Source organism: Rhinoderma darwinii, chromosome 4 (assembly GCF_050947455.1).
Source record: "Rhinoderma darwinii isolate aRhiDar2 chromosome 4, aRhiDar2.hap1, whole genome shotgun sequence".
NCBI lineage: Eukaryota > Metazoa > Chordata > Amphibia > Anura > Rhinodermatidae > Rhinoderma > Rhinoderma darwinii.
The window spans coordinates 183,938,390-183,961,856 of NC_134690.1; the positions used below are offsets into that span (position 1 = coordinate 183,938,390).

Consider the following 23,467-nt stretch of genomic DNA (forward strand, 5'->3'; position numbering starts at 1 on the left):
GTAGTAATAAAGTTTAAAAAAATACAAAGACATAGAAAAAATATTTTATTGAAATAAATATTCCACATACAATCCTCGTTATCCATTTTATTGAGAATAAAAAAAACGCCGTTACCGAAGTAGTCCTCCAATCCAAAGTAGTCCAACAACCGAACTTGTAAAAAAACAGAAACACAAAAAAATAATTAGTAACACATATAAAAGCAAAACAATTATTATTTTTACCTTTCCTGGGTCCAGCGCTGGAGGCGCAATGTCAGCGAGCTGGGCCCTATAGCTAAGCCCATCATATTTGATACTGTCTGCTGAGCCAATGTATCTAATACTATCCATAGATATAGGGTCGTAGTGCTATAGATATGCTGTCTCCTATATACACATATACATACACGCACACACAATTTTTTTGGGGGGTATATGTATTGGGGCTATTTCCCCTGACGTTTTAAGACCGTAGTAACGCCCCTGGCTGTTAGTGCTGCATAGTTTGGGTCACTTAGGAGACCCAGCGATGCAGCTGAAAATTGCGGGCCGTCGGCCATGAGAAGTTTGGGGGGCCAAGAAGAACCTTTGCATCGGGGCCCATGAGCATTTAGCTGCGCCCCCATGTTTGAACATACCCTTATAGTGATACCTCTTGTAAAATAACTGGGATGTCTGTGTGGGAATATAATCTGACAGATTTGCTTTCGCAAGCTGACCAATACACTTTAGATAGCTCGATTGTTTGACAGGTATTCCTACCGACCCCCCCCCCCCCCCCCCCACCCACACACACACACACATGCACACTTGGCTTGGCATTTATTCTAAATAGGGAAAAAGAAGTAACCCGCTGCCAGACTCTTCTGGCATCTGCTTATTTCCTAACATTCAAGACATTCATTTAATGTGTATGTCCACCTAATTTTCTCATACTTTGCAGTTTAGAGGGTCCATTAGTCTGATAATAATAATCAAATTGCTGGCCATACACACATTATCATACCAGACTAGGTTGTGCAATGTTGGGCATGTTTCTTGATCTTTGTTGGGCTACTTGCTTGATCTCCACAGAAAATCAAATTAAAAAAGATATTTAAAGGGGTTGTCCAGGGCTGCTTTCTTGCAAAAGCAGTGCCACGCCTGTCCATGGGTTGTGTTTAGCACTGCAGCTCAGCTCCATTCGATTGAATGTGGCCGAGTTGCATTATTACACATAACCTGTGTGGCGTAGTTTTGGGAAGAAAGTAGCCATGTTTTTCTAATGCTGGACAACCCCTTTCAGATAAAGGGTCTTAACTATTAACAACACATATATCTATATCCACATACAGTACATGACTGACTTATATTCATAGATATTCAGCTTTTAAATTATTGTTATGTTAAAATATCTTACCTGTGGCACCCATTTGGAAGACACAAAGCTGGTGACTTCTATGACAGGTAGACCTGCTTCTGAGAGGCGTTTTATTAACTCAATTTTAATGTTGCTTGGTACAAAAGCCTAAGAAGAAAATATTTACGATCAGTGTTCTATACTTTTACTCGTTTCTTATAGAGAATTTTTTATTTATCCACTTTCTGTAATTACAATTCATAGGCGTCTACAAATATATAAATATAAAACCACAAGAAAACTAGCAATTACTACTTCTGTATACTGTACACTTTAAAGTTCAATAAATGCAGACAATTTTAAGAAACTTCTTATCCGTTAATTTTTACTGAAAATATATATATTTATTTTTTTACTTTAAGGTCAACCTATAATTTGTTATAATTTTCTTATAATGTACTTACTCTTTCCCATCTGTCAGTTATTTTATAGTTTTATTGTTTAGAGCTGAAGGGTGACATTTACACTGTTATAACTGCTCTAAGAGCCAATCACTAGAGCAAATAATGTCATTCAATTGAAGGATAGGAGAATTCACTTAAGGACAGAAAATAGAGGGTTCTTATTAATACTACATATTTCAACTATGGAACAATTGCAAATGGCAGGGCACTTCTACTGGAGCAGCTTCTGCAGGTCATGAGGCTGAGGAGGCCCACTCAGGTGCAGAAAATGTGTTTTTCTTTGTGAAAAAATAATTCTTTGGGTATGTTCACACGGCAGCGTCCGTAACAGCCGAAATTACGGGGCTGTTTCCAGGAGAAAACAGCCCCATCATTTCAGCTGTAACGGCATGTGCAGGCGCTTGAACGCCGCGTCCATTACGGACGTAACTGGAGCTGGTTTTCCATGGAGTCCATGGAAAACGGCTCCATATACATCTGAAGAAGTGACATGACACTTCTTTGGCGCGGGCGTCTATTTACGCGCCGTCTTTTGACAGCAACGCGTAAACATACGCCTCGTGTGAAGAGACAAACGTCAGCCCATTGCTTTCAATGGGCAGATGTTTGCCAACGCTATCGAGGCGTATTTTCAGACGTAATTCGAGGCGTAAAATGCCTGAATTACGTCCGTAAATAAGCCGTGTGAACATACCCTTTACCTTAAAGGGTTAGGGTATGTTCACACGCAGTGTTTTCAGACGTTATTCGGGCGTTTTACGCCTCGAATTACGCCTGAAAAAACGCCCCAAATACGCCTACAAACATCTGCCCATTGCTTTCAATGGGTTTTACGGTGTTCTGTTCCCACGAGCTTTAATTTTACGCGTCGCTGTCAAAATATGGCATGTAAAAAGACGCCCACAAAAAAGAAGTGTACGTCACTTCTTGGGACGTTTTTGGAGGCGATTTTAATTGACTCCATTGATAAACAGCTCAATAAACGGCTGTAAAATACGCCGCGAAAAATGCAAGTTGCTACAAATACGTCTGAAAATCAGGAGCTGTTTTCAAAACAGCTCCGTATTTTCAGACATTTTTGGTCACTGCATGTGAACATACCCTAACTATCATTTTATTTTATTTTTTAATAATGCATAGGGCAGTCGATATATTGCAATATACTTCATTAACCCCTTCCCGTCCAATCATATACACGTCATCAGCGCTAATATGTTGGCGCCTTCTCACGTAACTGTACATGATGGTGATGGGCCAGTGCCATTACCAGCTGGTGTCAGCTATAAATTACAGCTGACATCAGGCTGTAACGGCCAGGACTGGAGCTACGCTCCGATCCTGCCAATTAACCACTTAGATGCATCTGCAACCCCTTAGGAGATCGCTGCAACTAGGCGGTTTCTAGCCTGTCGGCATCCCTGCGTCGCAGTCGCCAGGATGCCGGCGGTTGCTATATCAACTGGAGGCCTAACAATGGCCTTCTGGTCTGCCAAGCATGGAAGCCTTTTAGGCCCCGCCCGGAGGCTGGCCTAAAAGGCTTACTATCAGGGCCAAGAAGCTGAGCCTGCGCCATCATCCGCAGGTGTCAGCTGTATATTACAGCTGACATCCCGCTGTAACTGCCAGGACCAGAGCTAGCCTCTGATCCGGTCGATTAACCCCTTAGATGGAGCGGTCAAAAGCGATCTCTGCACCTAGGTGGTTAGAACGCATCCGATAGTTGCTGAGCTTAATAGGCTTCCTGTCCGAGAATAAATGACAGCTCTAACATACTGCACAATATAGGTAGTGCAGTGTATTAGAATAGCGATCGGGGCTTCATGCCTTCAAGTCCCCTAGAGGAACAAAAAAAATAAAAGTTCAAAGAAAGTTAATAAAAATTTAAAAAAAAGTACAAAAAAGTTTCAAGTTAAAAAACATTTATTCTAGGAGAAAACTGAAAACATTAAAAAAAAAAGTACACATATGTGGTATCGCTGCGTCCATAACAGCCCAAACGATAAAGATATCACATTATTTTCCCCGCACGGTGAACACCGTAAAAAGATTAAATAAAAATTATTCCAGAATCGCTGTTTTTTGTTCACCACCCCAACCAAAACATGGAATAAAAAGTGATCAAAATGTTGCATGGTTCCAAAATTGTACCAATAAAAACTATAGCCCGTCCCACAAAAAACAAGCCCTCCCACAACTTTTTAGACAGAAAAATAAAAAAAATATGGCTCTCAGAATATGGTGTTACAAAAAAGAAATAATTTAAAACAAAAAGTAATTTTATTTCGCAAAAGCTGTAAAATATAAAAAAAACTATATAGATATGGTATTGCCGTAATCGTATCGAACTGCAAAATAAAGTAAATATGTCATTTATAGCGCACTGTGAACACCGTAAAAAAAAGAGTAAAAAACGTTGTCAGAATTGCTTGTTTTTGGTCACCTTGCTTGCCAAAAAAATGGAATAAAAAGTGATAAAAAAAATCGCATGTACCCCAAAATGGTTCCAATGAAAACTACAGAATGTCCCACAAAAAATAAGCCCTCACACCGCTCCAGGGGAGAAAAGAATAAAAAAGTTCTGGCTCTCAGAATATGGCGACACAAAATGTGCAGAGCGTTCCAAAAGTGGATAAAATTGGGCGCCATTTATCAGTGTGACACCGGCCACACATCTGTGGATTATTATTTATTTACCACATTATTATACCTTCTTATTATACCCTGATGTACTCCCACATTATAAACTAAAATACCAGCAATACCCCAAACAGAACAACTGCCAATCTAAATCTGCACTCCAAAAGCCAAATGGAGCTCCCTCCCTTCTGAGCCCTACAGTGTGCCAAAACAGCAGTTTACGTCCACATATATAGCATTGCCATACCCCTGAGAACCCGCTTAACAGTTTATGAAATATTTGTCTGCAGTGGCACAAACTGAGCACAACATATTGGGTACTAAAATGGCATTTCAGTGGAAAATTGCAATTTTCACTTTGCACCATCCGCGGAGCGTTCATTTCTAATAAATAATAATTTAAAAAACCCTGTGGGGTCAAAATGATCACTACACCCCTTAAAAAATGCCTTGAGGGGTGCAGTTTCTAAAATAGAGGTCACTACTTGGTGGTTTGTTTTACTATTTGACTTAAAAGTCCTGCATTTATGGGTCAATGCTGTGAAAATCACCAAAATAGACCTCAAATGCGCATGGTGCTTTTCAATTCTGAGCCCTGTCATATGTCCAGGTAAATGATAAATGTCTTGGGGGTGTAGTCTCCAAAATGGGGTTACTTCTCAGGGATTTCTACTGTACTCTGGTATCATCGGGGCTCTGCAAACGCGACATGGCGCCCGTAAACCACTCCAGTAAAATCTGCGCTCTAAAAGCCAAATGATGCTCCTTCCATTTTGAGCTCTGCCTTGTGCCCAAACAGCAGTTTAGGGCCACATATGGGGTATTTCCATACTCGAGAGAAGTTGAGTAACAAATTATGTGGTGTTTTTTCTCCTAAATTGGGAGCTAAAATGACATATTTTTGAAAAAAATAAAATTTTTCATTTTTACTGCTTAATTCTAATAAAATCTATGAAAAAGCTGTGGGGTCAAAATCCTCACTACACCTCTAGGTGAATGCCCTGAGAGGTGTAGTTTCCAAAATGGAGAAACTTCTCAGGGGGTTTCTACTGTACTGGTACCTCAGGTGCTCTGAAAATGCGACATGGCGCCTAAAAACCAATCAAGTAAAGTCTGCATGCCAAGTAGCGCTCCTCCCATTCTGAGCCCTACCATGTGTCCAAACAGAAGTTTATGACATTGATTTACAAATGAAGGAGTGCTTTTTCTCCTTTATTCCTTTTTCAGAAAAAATGACAAAATGCTCATTATACCCCTAGAAAAATTCCTTGGTGTAGTTTCCAAAATGGGGTCACTTTTGGGGGGTTTCCACTGTTTTGGTCCCTCCAGTGCGCTGCAAATGTGACATGGAACCGAAAACCATTCCAGCAAAATCTGCGCTCCAAAATCCAAATGGCGCTCCTTCCCTTCTGAGCCCTGCCATGGGTCTAGACAGCAGTTTATTACCACATATGGGGTATTGCCGTAATTGGGAGAAATTGCTTTATAAATGTTGTGGTGCTTTTTCTCCTTTATTCCTTGTACAAATTAGAAAATTGTTTGTTTGTTTGTTTGTTTGTTTGTTTTTTTTAAAAGTAGATTTTCATCTCCGCAGACTAATCCCAATAAATTCAGCAAAAAACCTGTGGGGTCAAAATGCTAACTATACCCCTATAAAAATTCCTTGAGGGGTGTAGTTTCCAAAATGGTGTAACTTTTGTGGGGTTTCCACAGTTTTGGTCCCTCCAGTGCATTGCAAACACGACATGGCACCAAAAACCATTCCAGCAAAATCTGCACTCCAAAATCCAAAGGGCATGGCCACACGTGGCGGATTTCCTCCGCAACTGTCCGCATCAATGCCGCACCTAATCCGGGCTGCGGATTAACGCTGCGGAGTGTCCGCAGCGGAATTTAAGTGAAATTCCGCCACGTGTGAACCCAGCCAAATGGTGCTCCTTCCCCTCTGCCGTGGGTCTAAACAGCAGTTTATTACCACATATGGAGTATTGCTGTAATCAGGAGAAATTGCTTAACAGGTGTTGGGGTGCTTTATCTCCTTTATTCATTGAAAAAATTAGAAAATGTTATGTTTTTTCAGAAAATTTTTATTTTTTTATTTTTACAGACTAATTCAAATAAATTTAGCAAAAAAACTATGGTGTCAAAATACTAACTACAGTCCTAGATACATTCCGTGAGGGGTGTAATTTCCAAAAGTTTCCACTCTTTTGGCACCACAAGTCCTCTTCAAACAACCTGAGATGGTGCCTAAAATATATTCTAAAAAATAGGAGGCCCTAAAATCCACTAGGTGCTCCATTGCTTCTGAGGCATGTGCTTCAGTCCGTTAGCACACTAGAGCTGCAGAATCCGGGCAATAAATATTGAGTTGCGTTTCTCTGGTAAAACTTACAGAAAAACATGACATTTTGTAAATTTCACCTCTACTTTGCTTTAATTCCTGTGAAACACCTGAAGAGTTAAAACACTTTCTGAATTCTGTTTTAAATATCTTGAGGGGTGCAGTTTTTAAAATGGGGTGTTTTATAAGCTTTTCAAATATATGGGCCCCTCAAAGCCACTTCAGAACTGAACTGGTCCCTGAAATAAAGGCTTTTGAAATTTTCTTGAAAATGTGAGAAATTGCTGCTAAAGTTCTAAGCCTTGTAACGTCATAGAAAAATAAAAGGACGTTCAAAAAACAATGCAAAAATAAAGTAGACATAGGGAAATGTTAATTTGTGAATATCTGGGGTGGTATTACTGTTTTACAAGTAGACACATTTAGGGCTTATTCACACAACCGTGATATACGTCCATGCTACGCGCGTGATTTTCACACGTGTCGCACGGACCTATGTTAATGAATGGGGCCATTCAGACTGTCAGTGAATTTCACACAGCGTATGTGCGCTGCGTGAAACTCATGACATGTCCTATATTTGCCTGTGTTTTGCGCTGCACGCACCCATTGAAGTTAATGGGTGCGTGAAAACCGCGCACGGTACACGGAAGCACTTCCGTGTGCCGCGCGTGATGCGCGCTATAGTATTCAAAACTATGAATGAAAACATAAAAACAGAGTGTCATAATGATGGCAGCTGCACGAAAATCACGCAGCCACGCATCATATGCTGCTGACACACGGAGCTTTTATGGACCTTTTGCGCGCGCAAAATGCCGCATTTTTTTTGCACGCAAAACGCACACGCTCGTGTGAATCCGACCTTTAAAGTGAAAAAAATCATAATTTTTGCAAATTTTCTCAAAATTTGGGTGTTTTTCACAAATAAGCAATGAATTTATCGACCACATTTTTCCACTGCAATAAAGTACAATACTGTATATCACTAGAAAACAATCTCAGAATTGCTTGGATAGGTAAAAGAATTTCCCAAGTTATTACCACATAAAATTACACATACCAGATTTGAAAAAATGGGGCTGGTCCTAAAGGCCAAAGCGCAGTACAGTTACCCTCCGGCGGGTCCTCATAGGCTTGCTGTCAGTGAATAACTGACAGCGCTAATACACTGCACTACGTATGTAGTGCAGTGTATTAGAGTAGCGATCGGGGCATCAGGCCCTCAAGTCCCCTAGTGTGACAAGACAAAAAAGTTAAAATAAGTTAATAAAAATGTCGAAAAACAATAAAAACACACGTTTCAAGTAAAAAAAAAAAATATACTGCCTTTTTTCCCCATAATAAGTCTTTTATTATGGGGAAAAAACATAAAAAAATTTAAAAAAACTATACATAATTGGTATCACTGCATCCGTAAAGACACAAACTATACAACTATTATGTAATTTATCCCACACGGTGAACTCCGTTAAAAAACATAACATGAAAAAAAACGCCAGAATCTTTGTTTTTAGGTCACATCTCCTCCCAAAAAATGCTATAAAAAGTGATCAAAAAGTCACATTTACTCCAAAATACTACCAATAAGGCTGGGTTCACACGTGGCGGAATTTCACTTAAATTCCGCTGCGGACACTACGCAGCGTTAATCCGCAGCGGAGCCGTTTCTCCATTGACTTCCACTTTAATTTAGCAGTGTTCGTTTAGACGATGCGTAAAATTCCGCTGCGGAGCATAGGCTGCGGAGCGGAATTTGGTGTCCGCAGCATGCTCTGTCTGTTGCGGAGCAGTGGCGGACTGGTTGCGGACTCATGGCGGAATTTCTCCATTGACTTCAATGGAGATTCTAATTTCCGCAATGAAGTCCGCAGCTGTCATGCACATGTTATGTGTGCTGCGGATGCGTTTTGCTTTTTTAACTTGACATTTTTTCATTCTGGCTGGACCTATGTATTTCTAGGTCTACAGCCAGACTGAGGAAGTCAATGGGGCTCCCGGAATGACGAGAGCGTTGCTAGGAGACGTCAGTAAATAGTCACTGTCCAGGGTGCTGAAAGAGTTAAGCGATCGGCAGTAACTGTTTCTGCACCCGGGACAGTGACTACCGATCCCAATATACAGCTACCTGTAAAAAAAATTGAAGTTCATACTTACCGAGAACTCCCTGCTTCTGTCTCCAGTCCGGCCTCCCAGGATGACGTTTCAGTCTAAGTGACGGCTGCAGCCAATCACAGGCAAATAACAGGCTGCAGCGGTCACATGGACTGCCGCGTCATCCAGGGAGGTCGGGCTGGATGCCGAAAGAGGGACGCGTCACCAAGACAACGGCCGGTAAGTATGAATTTCTTTGACTTTCACAAGGGAAAGTGCTGTCCCTTCTCTCTATCCTGCACTGATAGGGAGAAGGGAAGTACTTTTACCGCAGTCCGCAGCAGCTAGTCCGCATCAATTTACTGCACATTTTGGGCAGATCCGCAGCAGAATCTGCAACGCAGATTCTGTGCGGCATTGATGCGGACAGTTGCGGAGGAAATCCGCCACGTGTGGCCATGCCCTAAGGGCATGTTCAGACGTGGCAGAATTCTGAAGACACTGTCCGCATCAATGCCGCACATAATACGCGTTGCAGATTCCGTTTCGCCTTTGCTTAAAATGTGAAGTAAATTGCTGCGGATTAATCATTGCAAATTCAGGTGAAGAGTACATCCTGCTCTCTTTTAAAACATTCCATCTCAGTCTGGCTATAGACCTCGAAACACATAGGTCCAGCCAGAATGATGAAATATCCTGTTCGCGAAAGCAATCCACAACGCAACACACATTACATCTGCGGATTTCATTGCATAACTTTGCAACTCCATTGAAGTCAATGGAGAAATTCTGCCACAAGTACGCATCAAGTCCGCAACAGCAAGCGTATGCTGCGGACACCAAATTCCGCACCACAGCTTATGGTCCGCAGCGGAGTTGTCCGCAACGTCTGCACGAAGATAACTAAAAAGGTGTGGAAACCAATGGACAGACTTTCCACAGCAATTCCACCCCGTGTGAACATGCCCTAAAAACGGCAATCCGTCCCGCAAAAAATGAATTCCTGACACAGCTTTGTCCACGCAAAAATAAAAAAGTTATGGGTCTTAGAATATGGCAACACAAAAAACAAATGATTTCATAAAAAAAAGTGATTTTTATTGTGCAAAAGCTGCAATACATAAAAAAACTATATAAATTTGGTATCGCCGTAATTGTATTGACCCGCAGAATAAAGTTAACATATAATTTATGGTGCCCCGTGAATGGCGAAAAAAAACCCATTAAAACACTATTCCAGAATAGCTTGTTTTTGGTAATTTCCTATACCAAAAAATGAAATAAGTTATGGCACTAGTAATGCGGTGATGAAAAAACATCTAAATGCGCAGGCCGGAGGGGAACATTCCTTCAGTTTCAGGGCCATAGTATTTAGGAACTAGGAAGGGAAGAGACATAGCACATCCGCTGGAAGCGAGGGCGCCCATATTATACCAGCGCAAAACTTTCCAAGCAAAATTTCCCAAACTACAAAAAAGAAAATGTCCCCAAAAGGTGCAGAGTGTTACAAAAGGGGGATAAGAATGGACACCGTTTATCAGTGTGACACCGGCCTGCGCATAACGGACTGCTTCACAGCATACCACACATCTATGGATAATTGTATTATTTACCCCATTATTATACCCTCTTATTATGCCCTGATATACTCCGCACAGATTACATATGCCACCACATTATAAACTGAAATACCAGTAATACTCTATCAAAACTATCACGCAAAATCCATGCTCAAAATGGCAGTCTTTCTCTTCTTAGCCCTACAGTGTGCCCAAACAGCAATTTATGTCCACAAGTAAGGCATTACCATACCCAGGAGAACCCGCTTAACAATTTATGGGGTACGATTCTCCAGTGGCACAAGCTGGGCACAACATATTGTGCGGTGAATAGGCAGATGAGTGGAAAAATTGAAATTTTCACTTTGCACCATCCACTGCGTAATAATTTCTGAAAAAAACATGTGGGGTCTAAATTCTCACTACACCCCTTTATAAATGCCTTTAGGGGTGTAGTTTATAAAACGGGGTCACTTTTGTTTGGTACATCAGGGGTTTTGCAAATGCAACATGCTGTCCGCAAACCATTCCAGCAAAATCTACGCTCCAAAAGATAAATACCGCTCCTTTTCTTCTGAATGCTCCCATATATGTAAACAGCAGTTTATAACCACATATGGGGTGTTACTATACTCGGGAGAAAATGCTCTACAAATGTTGGGGTGCTTTTTCTTCTTTATTCCTTGTGAAAATGAAAAATGTTGATCTAAAACTACATCTTATTGGAGAAATTTATTTTTTTTCATTTTTTACTGCTTAATTCTAATTAATTCAGCAAAAAACCTTTGGGATCAAAATTCTCACTATACCGCTAGATGATTCCTCATGGGGTGCAGTTTCCCAAATGGAGGCACTTTTGGGGTGTTTTCACTGTACTATTACTACAGGGGCTCAGCAAATGTGACATGATGCCCAGAATCCATCGGGTATTGTTTTACTTGGGAGAAATTGCTTTACAAAAGTTGTGGTGCTTTTTCTCCTTTAGTCCTTGTGGAAATGAAAAAAAATTTGCTAAACCTACATTTTCTTTGAAAAAATTTCGATTTTCATTTTCACGGCCTACTTCCAAAAATTTCTGCAAAAAACCTGTGGGGTCAAAATGCTCACTATACCCCTAGATAATTTCCTCAAGGGGTATAGTTTCCAAAATGGGGTCAATTGTTGGGGGTTTCGACTGTCTTGTCCCCTCAGGGGCTTTGCAAATGCGACATGGTCTCCGCAAAGAGCCAAATGGCGCACTTTCCCTTCTCAGCCCTGCCGTGTGTCCAAACAGCCATTTATGACCACATGCGGGGTATTGTTTTACTCAGGAGAAATTGCTCTACCAATGTTGCAGTGCTTTTTCTCCTTTAGTCCTTGTGGAAATGAAAAAAAATTAGCTAAACCAACATTTTTTGGGAAAAAATTTAGATTTTCATTTTCATGGCCTACTTCCAAATATTTCTGCAAAAAATCTGTCAGGTCAAAATGCTTACTATACCCCTAAATAAATTCCTCGAGGGGTTTAGTTTCCCAAATGGGGTCACGTTGGGGGTTTCCACTGTTTTGGTACCACAAGACCTCTTCATAGCTGACATGGAAAGGAGTGTCCAAAATCCTCTAGGTACTCCTTTGCTTCTGAGGCCTGTGCCTCAGTCCATTAGCACACTAGAGCCACATGTGGGATATTTTCTAAAATTGCAGAACCTGGGCAATAAATATTGAGTTGTATTTCTCTGGTAAAACCATCTGTGTTACAAAAAATGGATTCTAATTGAATTTCTGCAAAAAAAAAAAGGAACTTTGTAAATTTCACCTCTACTTTGCTTTAATTCCTGCGAAATGTCTAACGGGTTAAGAAACTTTCTAAATGCCCTTTTGAATACTTTGAGGGGTGCAGTTTTTAAAATGGTGTGACTTATTGTAGGTTTCTAATATAGAAGGCCATAAAAGCCACTTCACAACTGAACTGGCCCCTGTAAAAATAGACTTTTGAAATTTTCTTGAAAATGTGAGAAATTGCTGCTAAAGTTCTAAGCCTTGTAACATCCTAGAAAAATAAAAGGATGTTCCAAAAACGATGCCAATCTAAAGTAGACATGTGGGGAATGTTAATTAGTGACTATTTTGTGTGGTATAACTATCTGTCTTACAAGCAGATACATTTAAATGGAGAAAAATGTGTTTTTCACAATTAAATACTGAATGTATCGACCAAATTTTACCACTAACTTAAAGTCCAATGTGTCACGAGAAAACAATCACAGAATCGCTTTTATAAAGTGCTGTCATTCTCCACTCGTCACATGACTTCTGACATCACATTTTCAATCTCCTCCACGGACGGCCCATACACCCATCACATGGTCTAGCAGCAGATAGTCCTAGCCGAGTATATGGCTTGTCACTTGTGACGTTTCATTTCTTAAGCGGTCTCTTTCTCAGCCATGACCGCCTACTCTATTTCTATTCTTTCATATCTGGTAGTGTGCACGTTCTCCTCTACCCTATTTTCAGAGTGCGGACTGCACACCCACTCCTAGTTTATATAATTTGCCACCCGTGCTAGAACCGTTTCTCCAAGCACAGCAGACCCCCTTCCATTCAGGTCCAAGTCCCAGTGCTCTATTTAATTATCTGCAACATCATAGCTGAACTCAGCTGGCAGTAGTTTCCTAGAGAAAAATGCAACCGCTCTAACAGCATGATCCGAGGCATCCATTTCAACTATATATGGAAGAGAAGTCCCGGAAGTAGTCATTCACAAAATGCTGAAAGGTGGCAGGGGCATTTCAGGGTTCAAAGTGTCCATAGTGAGTGAAAAAGCAGTTTTCCACTCGTCACCTTCCCTAATAAGAACTAAATTGTAGGCCCCTTCAGATCGAGTTTAATCCCTTCATGACAGCCATACGGCTATATACGTTCCAACTGCCGATGCCCGTACAGTTGTCCCATATATAAAAGTTTGCAGCCTGGAACGGGATTTAATGTACGCAGTTAACCCCCTGTAGATGGCCGCACCCACAACCCCCCTGTAGATGGCGCAAACCCGTCTGTAGATAGTGCCACACACCCCCCTGTAGATAGTGCAAATCCGCCTGTATATTACATCACACACAATCCCACTGTAGATAGTGCCACACACAATCCCCCCTGTAGATAGCGCCACGAACAACCCCCTGTAGATAGCGCAAACCCACCTGTAGATTACGCCACACAACCCCCAATACATAGCACCACACACAATCCTCCTGTAGATAGCGCCACACACAATCACCTGTAGATCGTGCAAACCTGCATGTAGATAGCGCCACCTAAGCTCCTTCTAGGAGGGGAGTCCCCGGCCAGAGCGTCTGCACCACTCTGGCCTGATTCCGCTCCAGTAACGTCAGGGGCTCCCTTTATTAGAGCGCTCTGACCGGGCATTCCACTCCTAGAGGGAGCTTAGGTGACACTATCTAGAGGGGGTATGGTGCTATCTACAGGGGGGGATGATGATTAGAGATGAGCGAACTTATGAAAAGTTCGGTTCGGCAAGTTCGCCGAATTTCGTGCAAAAGTTCGATTCGGACCGAACTAGTTCTGACCGAACCTGTAATACAAGAAAGCCCCTAAAAATCGTGTATAACACTGTTTTAAAGCCCTAGAAGCCCTGTATAACACTCTTAGGTCACCCATGAGTGTATCCAAGTACTTTTGAGCTGTCTTTAATGCAAAGTTGGTGTCAAAGTTACGCCAACATGTATGGCTCTAGGAAAACGGATGGGACACGGAGATAACTAACAGAAACCACTGCACTTGTGCATGTTGTATGCTTAATGCATTGTTAAAAAAGGTACAAAAATTTACCATTTTAGGCGGCTGATGCCTGCCAGGGTTCATACATATAAGGTGGTAAAAGAAGAAGCAATGGCTTTTGACAAGCACTCCAAAAATTGACCCTTTTTATTGGCAGATGCCTGCCGGGGTTCTTCCATACATGGATGTAAAAGCAACAAGCAATGGCTTTTCACAAGCCCTCCAAAAATTGACCCTTTTTATTAGCAGATGCCTGCCGGGGTTCTTCCATACATAGTTACATAGTTACATATATAGTTACATAGTTAGTACGGCTGAAAAAAGACACATGTCCATCAAGTTCAACCAAGGGAAGGGAAAAGGGAAGGAAAAATTTCTACACATAGGAGCTAATATTTTTTTTGTTCTATCCATACATGGATCCATACATGGATGTAAAAGCATTAAAGCAACAAGCAATGGCTTTTCACAAGCCCTCCAAAAATTGACCCTTTTTATTGGCAGATGCCTGCCGGGGTTCTTCCATACATGGATGTAAAAGCAACAAGCAATGGCTTTTGACAAGCCCTCCAAAAATTGACCCTTTTTATTGGCAGATGCCTGCCGGGGTTCTTCCATACATGGATGTAAAAGCATTAAAGCAACAAGCAATGGCTTTTCACAAGCCCTCCAAAAATTGACCCTTTTTATTGGCAGATGCCTGCCGGGGTTCTTCCATACATGGATGTAAAAGCAACAAGCAATGGCTTTTCACAAGCCCTCCAAAAATTGACCCTTTTTATTAGCAGATGCCTGCCGGGGTTCTTCCATACATGGATGTAAAAGCAACAAGCAATGGCTTTTCACAAGCCCTCCAAAAATTGACCCTTTTTATTGGCAGATGCCTGCCGGGGTTCTTCCATACATGGATGTAAAAGCAACAAGCAATGGCTTTTCACAAGCCCTCCAAAAATTGACCCTTTTTATTGGCAGATGCCTGCCGGGGTTCTTCCATACATGGATGTAAAAGCAACAAGCAATGGCTTTTGACAAGCCCTCCAAAAATTGACCCTTTTTATTGGCAGATACCTGCCGGGGTTCTTCCATACATGGATGTAAAAGCAACAAGCAATGGCTTTTGACAAACCCTCCAAAAATTGACCCTTTTTATTGGCAGATGCCTGCCGGGGTTCTTCCATACATGGATATAAAAGCATTAAAGCAACAAGCAATGGCTTTTCACAAGCCCTCCAAAAATTGACCCTTTTTATTGGCAGATGCCTGCCGGGGTTCTTCCATACATGGATGTAAAAGCATTAAAGCAACAAGCAATGGCTTTTGACAAGCCCTCCAAAAATTGACCCTTTTTATTGGCAGATGCCTGCCGGGGTTCTTCCATACATGGATGTAAAAGCATTAAAGCAACAAGCAATGGCTTTTCACAAGCCCTCCAAAAATTGACCCTTTTTATTGGCAGATGCCTGCCGGGGTTCTTCCATACATGGATGTAAAAGCAACAAGCAATGGCTTTTCACAAGCCCTCCAAAAATTGACCCTTTTTATTAGCAGATGCCTGCCGGGGTTCTTCCATACATGGATGTAAAAGCAACAAGCAATGGCTTTTCACAAGCCCTCCAAAAATTGACCCTTTTTATTGGCAGATGCCTGCAGGGATTCTTCCATACATGGATGTAAAAGCAACAAGCAATGGCTTTTCACAAGCCCTCCAAAAATTTACCCTTTTTATTGGCAGATGCCTGCCGGGGTTCTTCCATACATGGATGTAAAAGCAACAAGCAATGGCTTTTGACAAGCCCTCCAAAAATTGACCTATTTTATTGGCAGATACCTGCCGGGGTTCTTCCATACATGGATGTAAAAGCAACAAACAATGGCTTTTGACAAACCCTCCAAAAATTGACCCTTTTTATTGGCAGATGCCTGCTGGGGTTCTTCCATACATTGATGTAAAAGCAACAATCAATGGCTTTTCACAAGCCCTCCAAAAATTGACCCTTTTTATTGGCAAGGGTGAGTAGTAGCAGCACATTAAAAGACACTGGACGACAGTCACAGGACAAAGCCCTGTGGTGGGGCAGGCCTGCTTGTAGCAGACGGGCGGCAGTGGAGGTTTATTGGTGGTAGTAGTCGAGGTAGCCAACACAGACAGCAAGGGTGCAAGCAGTAGTAGCAGTAGTAGCAGCACATTAAAAAAAGAGACTGGACAGTCACAGGAGGACATAGCCCTGTGGTGGGGCAGGCCTCAGGCCTGCTTGTAGCAGACGGCAGTGGAGGTGTATTGGTGGTAGTAGAGGTAGACTAGCCAACACAGACAGCAAGGGTGGTAGACTGGTAGTAGCAGCAGCACATTAAAAAAAGAGACTGGACGACAGTCACAGGACATAGCCCTGTGGTGGGGTAGGCCTGCTTGTAGCAGACGGGCGGCAGTGTAGGTGTATTGGTGGTAGTAGAGGTACTAGCCAACACAGACAGCAAGGGTGCAAGCAGTAGTAGCAGTAGTAGCAGCACATTAAAAAAAAGAGACTGGACAGTCACAGGAGGACAAAGCCCTGTGGTGGGGCAGGCCTCAGGCCTGCTTGTAGCAGACGGGCGGCAGTGGAGGTGTATTGGTGGTAGTAGCCGAGGTAGCCAACACAGACAGCAAGGGTGCAAGCAGTAGTAGCAGTAGTAGCAGCACATTAAAAAAAGAGACTGGACAGTCAGAGGAGGACAAAGCCCTGTGGTGGGGCAGGCCTCAGGCCTGCTTGTAGCAGACGGGCGGCAGTGGAGGTGTATTGGTGGTAGTAGTCGAGGTAGCCAACACAGACAGCAAGGGTGCAAGCAGTAGTAGCAGTAGTAGCAGCACATTAAAAAAAGAGACTGGACAGTCAGAGGAGGGCAAAGCCCTGTGGTGGGGCAGGCCTCAGGCCTGCTTGTAGCAGACGGCAGTGGAGGTGTATTGGTGGTAGTAGAGGTAGACTAGCCAACACAGACAGCAAGGGTGGTAGGACTGGTAGTAGCAGCAGCACATTAAAAAAGAGACTGGACGACAGTCACAGGACATAGCCCTGTGGTGGGGTAGGCCTGCTTGTAGCAGACGGGCGGCAGTGTAGGTGTATTGGTGGTAGTAGAGGTACTAGCCAACACAGACAGCAAGGGTGCAAGCAGTAGTAGCAGTAGTAGCAGCACATTAAAAAAAAGAGACTGGACAGTCACAGGAGGACAAAGCCCTGTAGTGGGGCAGGCCTCAGGCCTGCTTGTAGCAGACGGCAGTGGAGGTGTATTGGTGGTAGTAGAGGTAGACTAGCCAACACAGACAGCAAGGGTGGTAGACTGGTAGTAGCAGCAGCACATTAAAAAAAGAGACTGGACGACAGTCACAGGACAAAGCCCTGTGGTGGGGTAGGCCTGCTTGTAGCAGACGGGCGGCAGTGGAGGTGTATTGGTGGTAGTAGAGGTAGCCAACACAGACAGCAAGGGTGGTAGTAGTAGTAGTAGTAGTAGCACATTAAAAAAAGAGACTGGACAGTCACAGGAGGACAAAGCCCTGTGGTGGGGCAGGCCTCAGGCCTGCTTGTAGCAGACGGGCGGCAGTGGAGGTGTATTGGTGGTAGTAGTCGAGGTAGCCAACACAGACAGCAAGGGTGCAAGCAGTAGTAGCAGTAGTAGCAGCACATTAAAAAAAGAGACTGGACAGTCAGAGGAGGACAAAGCCCTGTGGTGGGGCAGGCCTCAGGCCTGCTTGTAGCAGACGGGCGGCAGTGGAGGTGTATTGGTGGTAGTAGCCGAGGTAGCCAACACAGACAGCAAGGGTGCAAGCACTAGTAGCAGTAGTAGCAGCACATTAAAAAAAAGAGACTGGACAGTCACAGGAGGACAAAGCCCTGTAGTGGGGCAGGCCTCAGGCCTGCTTGTAGCAGATGGCAGTGTAGGTGTATTGGTGGTAGTAGAGGTACTAGCCAACACAGACAGCAAGGGTGCAAGCAGTAGTAGCAGTAGTAGCAGCACATTAAAAAAAGAGACTGGAGAGTCACAGGACAAAGCCCTCTGGTGGGGCAGGCCTGCTTGTAGCAGACGGCACTGGGGTGGATTGGTGGTAGAAGTAGTAGCAGCTGCAGCACCAACAGCGGCACATTAAAAAAAGAGTGGACAGGACAGAATCCCATAGTAGCAGGCGGCAGTAGCAGGCGGCAGCGGCAGCAGCAGCAGCAATGTAAGATCTAATCAGTGGCATCAGGCACAGGGGTTTTAAAATCCTCACCGATCCACGCTTGATTCATTTTCAGAAACGTGAGATTTTCCAAGCTGTTGGCGGACAATCTTGTTCGCTTAGGGGTGACGAAGCCCCCTGCTGCGCTGAATACCCTCTCTGACGCTACACTGGAGGGTGGACAAGACAGTACACCCATGGCAAACTGGGCCAGTTCTTGCCAATGATCCAATCTGCTGACCCAGAAGTCCATGGGGTCTGGGATCAGCATTTCTGACGGAGAAAGGGCACAGTCCAAGTACGAGTGAACCTGGTTGTTTAGGTGCTGCACCTGGAGATGGTGAACATCCCTTTGGTGACTAGTGCTACGATGTGTGTCAGGTCGGGGTATTGGATGTAAAAATGTTGTCATCATATTTTCCAAACTGAATTGGCTGTTGCTGCTGCTGCTGCTGCCGCTGCTGCCACGGCTGCCGCCTATTGCAGAGGTAGCTCTGCCAGAGGCGGTGGAACGATGAGACAGTGGGGAGCGGAGAGTGGCCCCCCGGTCAGACATGCTTGCAGCGGGTGTCTGCCGTTTGAAAGCCATGACAAGCTGGCTGCATAGCTTCTCTCTATAATAAGCCAATTTTGCCTCCCTCTCGGAAGGCGCAAAAAACTCCCCCATTCTGGCTTTATACCGAGGGTCTAAAAGTGTGGCTATCCAGTACTCATCTCTTTGCTTCATGCTAACAATACGACAGTCAGCGCGCAAGTAACGAAGCATACAGCTCGCCATCCTGGCCAGCGTTTCAGAGGGCCCGGTTGGTTCCATCTCCGCCCCATACTGCCATGGTTGTCCATCATCAAGGTCGTCGTCAGACTCGTCATCACCACCATCACTGTCATGTTGTGCGGCTGCCTCGTCCCCTATCCCTTCCTGTGATTCCATCTCCAAATCCAGCTCCTCTTCAGGTCCTGTTTCCTCATCCTCCTCCTCCTCCTCAACATCCATAGCCAGATGTGATCCTTCCTCCATCCTTTGCTGAATCATCGCTGTGAGCGTTTGCTCCATAATGAATATCAGCGGCATAACATCGTTCATTCCGCTAGCGTCACGGCTCACAAATCGTGTGGCCTCTTCAAAGGGCCTCAAAACGCGACATGCGTCTCTAACCAGCTGCCAGTGCCTGAGCTCGAAATTACACTGGCTCCAAACGCTGCCCGTCTGCTGCATCAGGAAATCATTCACGGCTTTCCGCTGTTCGTACAGACGGTCCAACATCTGCAGGGTGGAATTCCATCGTGTTGGAACGTCGCAAATCAGGCTGTGTTCTGGGAGATTGTTTTGACGCTGCAAGTCCAGGAGGGCGTGCTTAAATGCATACGAACGTCTAAAGCGAACGCAAACCCTCCTGGACATGGCCAGCACACCCTTCAAACCAACATATGACTTTAAGAAGCGTGTTATGACCAGATTGATCACATGTGCCATGCAAGGAGCGTGTGTCAGGTGACCTAGACGCAGTGCAGCCACAACGTTCTTGCCGTTATCAGAGACAACATTGCCCAGTGTGAGTTTCAGAGGAGACAGCCAGCGTGCGATTTCCTCCTTGATGCACAGCAGCAGCTCCTGCCCTGTGTGGCTTTTCTCGCCCAGGCTCAGCAGGTGTAAGACAGCGTTGTGGCGCTTCACCTTGCACCTATGAAAAGAGGAGGGAGGAGGAGTGGAAGATACGCTGTGTCCTGTCGGGGACGGGAAGACCTCCAAGGAGGAAGGCAAGGAGGAGGAGGAGGAGTAGGAGGAGAAGGATGGTAGGCGCCTGGTGTCCGGAGTTGAACTAGAAACATACAAGCGTGGAGGTGGTAATGCCTGGCATTGCTGCGGTGGTGCATCGGACTGCAAAATATTGACCCAGTGGGCCGTGAAAGACATGTACTGTCCCTGCCCATAGTTGCTGCTCCACGTGTCGACGGTGGCATGTACCCTGCTGCACACGGATAATTGCAAGGACTTGGACACCTTTTCCTCCACATGCTTGTGCAAGGCAGGGACAGCTGTTTTGGAGAAGTAATGTCGGCTAGGTATTCGCCACCTAGGCTGAGCGCACGCCATCAATTGCTTGAAGCCGGCGGAGTCGACCAGGTGGTACGGCAGCGACTGCACCACCAACAACTTTGCCAGGTGTGAATTAAGCCGCACGACAAGTGGATGACTGGGTATATATTGTTGCTTATTGGACAACGATTCCGTAATGGATAACTGACGGGACATAGGAGGAGCACTAGATGACAGTGATGATGATGATGACAACGACATGGTGGATAAGGCCTGGCTACTACTTAGATGACAGGGACTCGGAGCAGCAGCAGCAGCGGAAGAGGGGTCTTCATTAGATGTACATGATGGTGGGGCATGTTGATTGTCCCACATGGCCTTGTGATGCCGTTCCATGTGTTTACGTAGAGCAGTAGTTCCTACATTGCTGCCCTGCCCACGCCTTACTTTCTGCTTGCAGATACGGCACTGTGCCATGTTTTCCTCCTCTGGGAAGGTACAGAAAAATTGCCACACGGCAGAGTACCGTAAAGAGGTAGTACCACGTCCACCACCACCACCACCACCACAACCACCCGAGCTTGCCCCTTGTCTGGCAGGCTTTTTTCGGGAACCTACACCAGCATCTGTGTCGCCGTCACCGGCTCCTGAGCTGACCCTACCGCTGCAACGTTTTGCAGATTGACTTCTGCCCCTACCTCGGCTTGGCTGTTTATCACATCCAGTGCCGCCACTACTACCCTCCTCCTCTGACGCCGTCATCACCTCGTCACCTGGTTCCCACGTCCTGTCTAAAACAACATCATCATCATAGCCTTCCTCATCATCCCCGCCACTTCTGTCACTGTGTTGTGAATGTGATGTGACATCATGGCGGGCTCCATGCCCCCCCTCATTACTGCGTCTGCCACCACGGCTACCACCACCAACACCCCCACTAATGCAGCTATGCGTCTCGGTCACCGCTTCCACCTCCACCACCGCCGCAACACACTCCGTTGGCTGACTCGCGGAAAACAAATCATCATCATCACTATGTTGTTCAGTATCTTCCTTCGCACCCGAGGAGATGTCTCTTAGGACTCTCAGGAAAGATGGCTTCCCGCTAGGAAGGGGGAGCGAAGACATAGATGATGGAATGGAAACGCTAGAAATACCTATATTACTACTGTCACCGTGCCAAGGAACTGTAGAGGATCTGGAATCCAACGAAACCTGGCTTGAAGCCAGATCGTCAGAGTCTTCCTGCTGAGATGACCGCGAGCCAGCCAACCAGTCCACAATGGCCGTATTGTCTAAAGTAACCCGCCCACCGGAGGAGATGGACAAGTCTGGCTTGCTGATACTACTACTAGCAGGCACATGGCAGCTGCTACTAGTGGAACTGGGCACATGTCTTGTGCCACAAATGCTGCTACTGGGTCTGGCACCAACAGATCCAACATTTGGACTGGAAGAGGAGACGGCATGGGTGTTTCTTCCTCTACCCCGTCCTTTCACAACCTTTTTTTTCCCAGACATTTCAGAGCCCCTTTTAAAAGCGTATTCACACACGGACACTGGCTTGGCAAATGGCAATGAATGAGAATTTCAATCAGCCTCGCTGCAGTGCACTCAGGGAATGCTGGGCGTTGTAGTACTTCTAGGCTGCCTGTATGGCAAGTTGGATTGTTATCCTGTTAATAACGGCCAGGGATGAGCCCCTTTTAAAAGCGTATTCACACACGGACACTGGCTTGGCAAATGGCAATGAATGAGAATTTCAATCAGCCTCGCTGCAGTGCACTCAGGGAATGCTGGGCCTTGTAGTACTACTACTACCACTACTACAAAGGCTGCCTGTATTGCAAGTTGGATGCAATGGGGATGAGCCCCTTCTAAAAGCGTATTCACACACGGACACTGGCTTGGCAAATGGCAATGAATGAGAATTTCAATCAGCCTCGCTGCAGTGCACTCAGGGAATGCTGGGCGTTGTAGTACTTCTAGGCTGCCTGTATGGCAAGTTGGATTGTTATTCCAGGGATGAGCCCCTTTTAAAAGCGTATTCACGCACGGACACTGGCTTGGCAAATGGCAATGAATGAGAATTTCAATCAGCCTCGCTGCAGTGCACTCAGGGAATGCTGGGCCTTGTAGTACTACTAGGCTGCCTGTATGGCAAGTTGGATTGTTATTCCAGGGATGAGCCCCTTTTAAAAGCGTATTCACACACGGACACTGGCTTGGCAAATGGCAATGAATGAGAATTTCAATCAGCCTCGCTGCAGTGCACTCAGGGAATGCTGGGCCTTATAGTACTACTACTACCACTACTACAAAGGCTGCCTGTATTGCAAGTTGGATGCAACGGGGATGAGCCCCTTATAAAAGCGTATTCACACACTGGCTGAGTAGTGAGTAGTGGATGAGCCCCTTCGATTTCTGAATTCCTGCCTTTTAGATTCCTAAAGCTTTCCCTTACTGCACAGAGATGCTATTCCTACAGCTCCTGTCTGTAAAATGGCCGCTGAGCTCCGTGCATAGACTTTTATTGCAGGCTTGAGCCCGCCCCTATGCTGCCTCCCGATTGGCTGGGAGAGCCGTTTGCAAGGCATTATGGGGTAGCCTGATGTCAGGTGATCTTCTGTAATCCTCCATTTTAGATGTAACATGTGGCAGGCGCCAAAATGTAGCCGGGTTCGGTCAAAACGGGTTCGGCCGAACCCGGTAAAGTTCGGATTCGCTGCGAACCGAACTTTTCCTGAAGTTCGGACCGAAACCGGGTTCGGTTGTCCCGGTTCGCTCATCTCTAATGATGATATCTACAGGGGGTGTGGTGCTATCTACAAGAGTTGTGTGGTGCTATCTACAGGGGGGGTTTAGCACTATCTACAGGGGGTGTAGCACTATCTACAGGGGTGGCACTATCTACTTGGGCACTGTGTTATTATATAGGCACTACCTTCAGGGACACTGTTGCGCTAGCTACATGGGCACTATGTGGGCACTATCTACAGTGGGAACTGTGGCACTATGTGGGCACTATGTACACTAACTGCACT

General features: G+C 44.8%; 1 protein-coding gene across 2 annotated transcripts in view; it reads right to left on the bottom strand.

Moving 5' to 3' along the window:
* HMGCLL1 (3-hydroxy-3-methylglutaryl-CoA lyase like 1) overlaps window positions 1-23,467 on the bottom strand; it is a 132,481-nt gene that overhangs the window by 101,083 nt on the left and 7,931 nt on the right. For both annotated transcript variants that reach the window (XM_075864136.1, XM_075864135.1), the window contains exon 4: window positions 1,382-1,489. In XM_075864136.1, coding sequence (XP_075720251.1) covers window positions 1,382-1,489 — 108 coding nt within the window. The remainder of the gene's footprint in view (window positions 1-1,381; window positions 1,490-23,467) is intronic.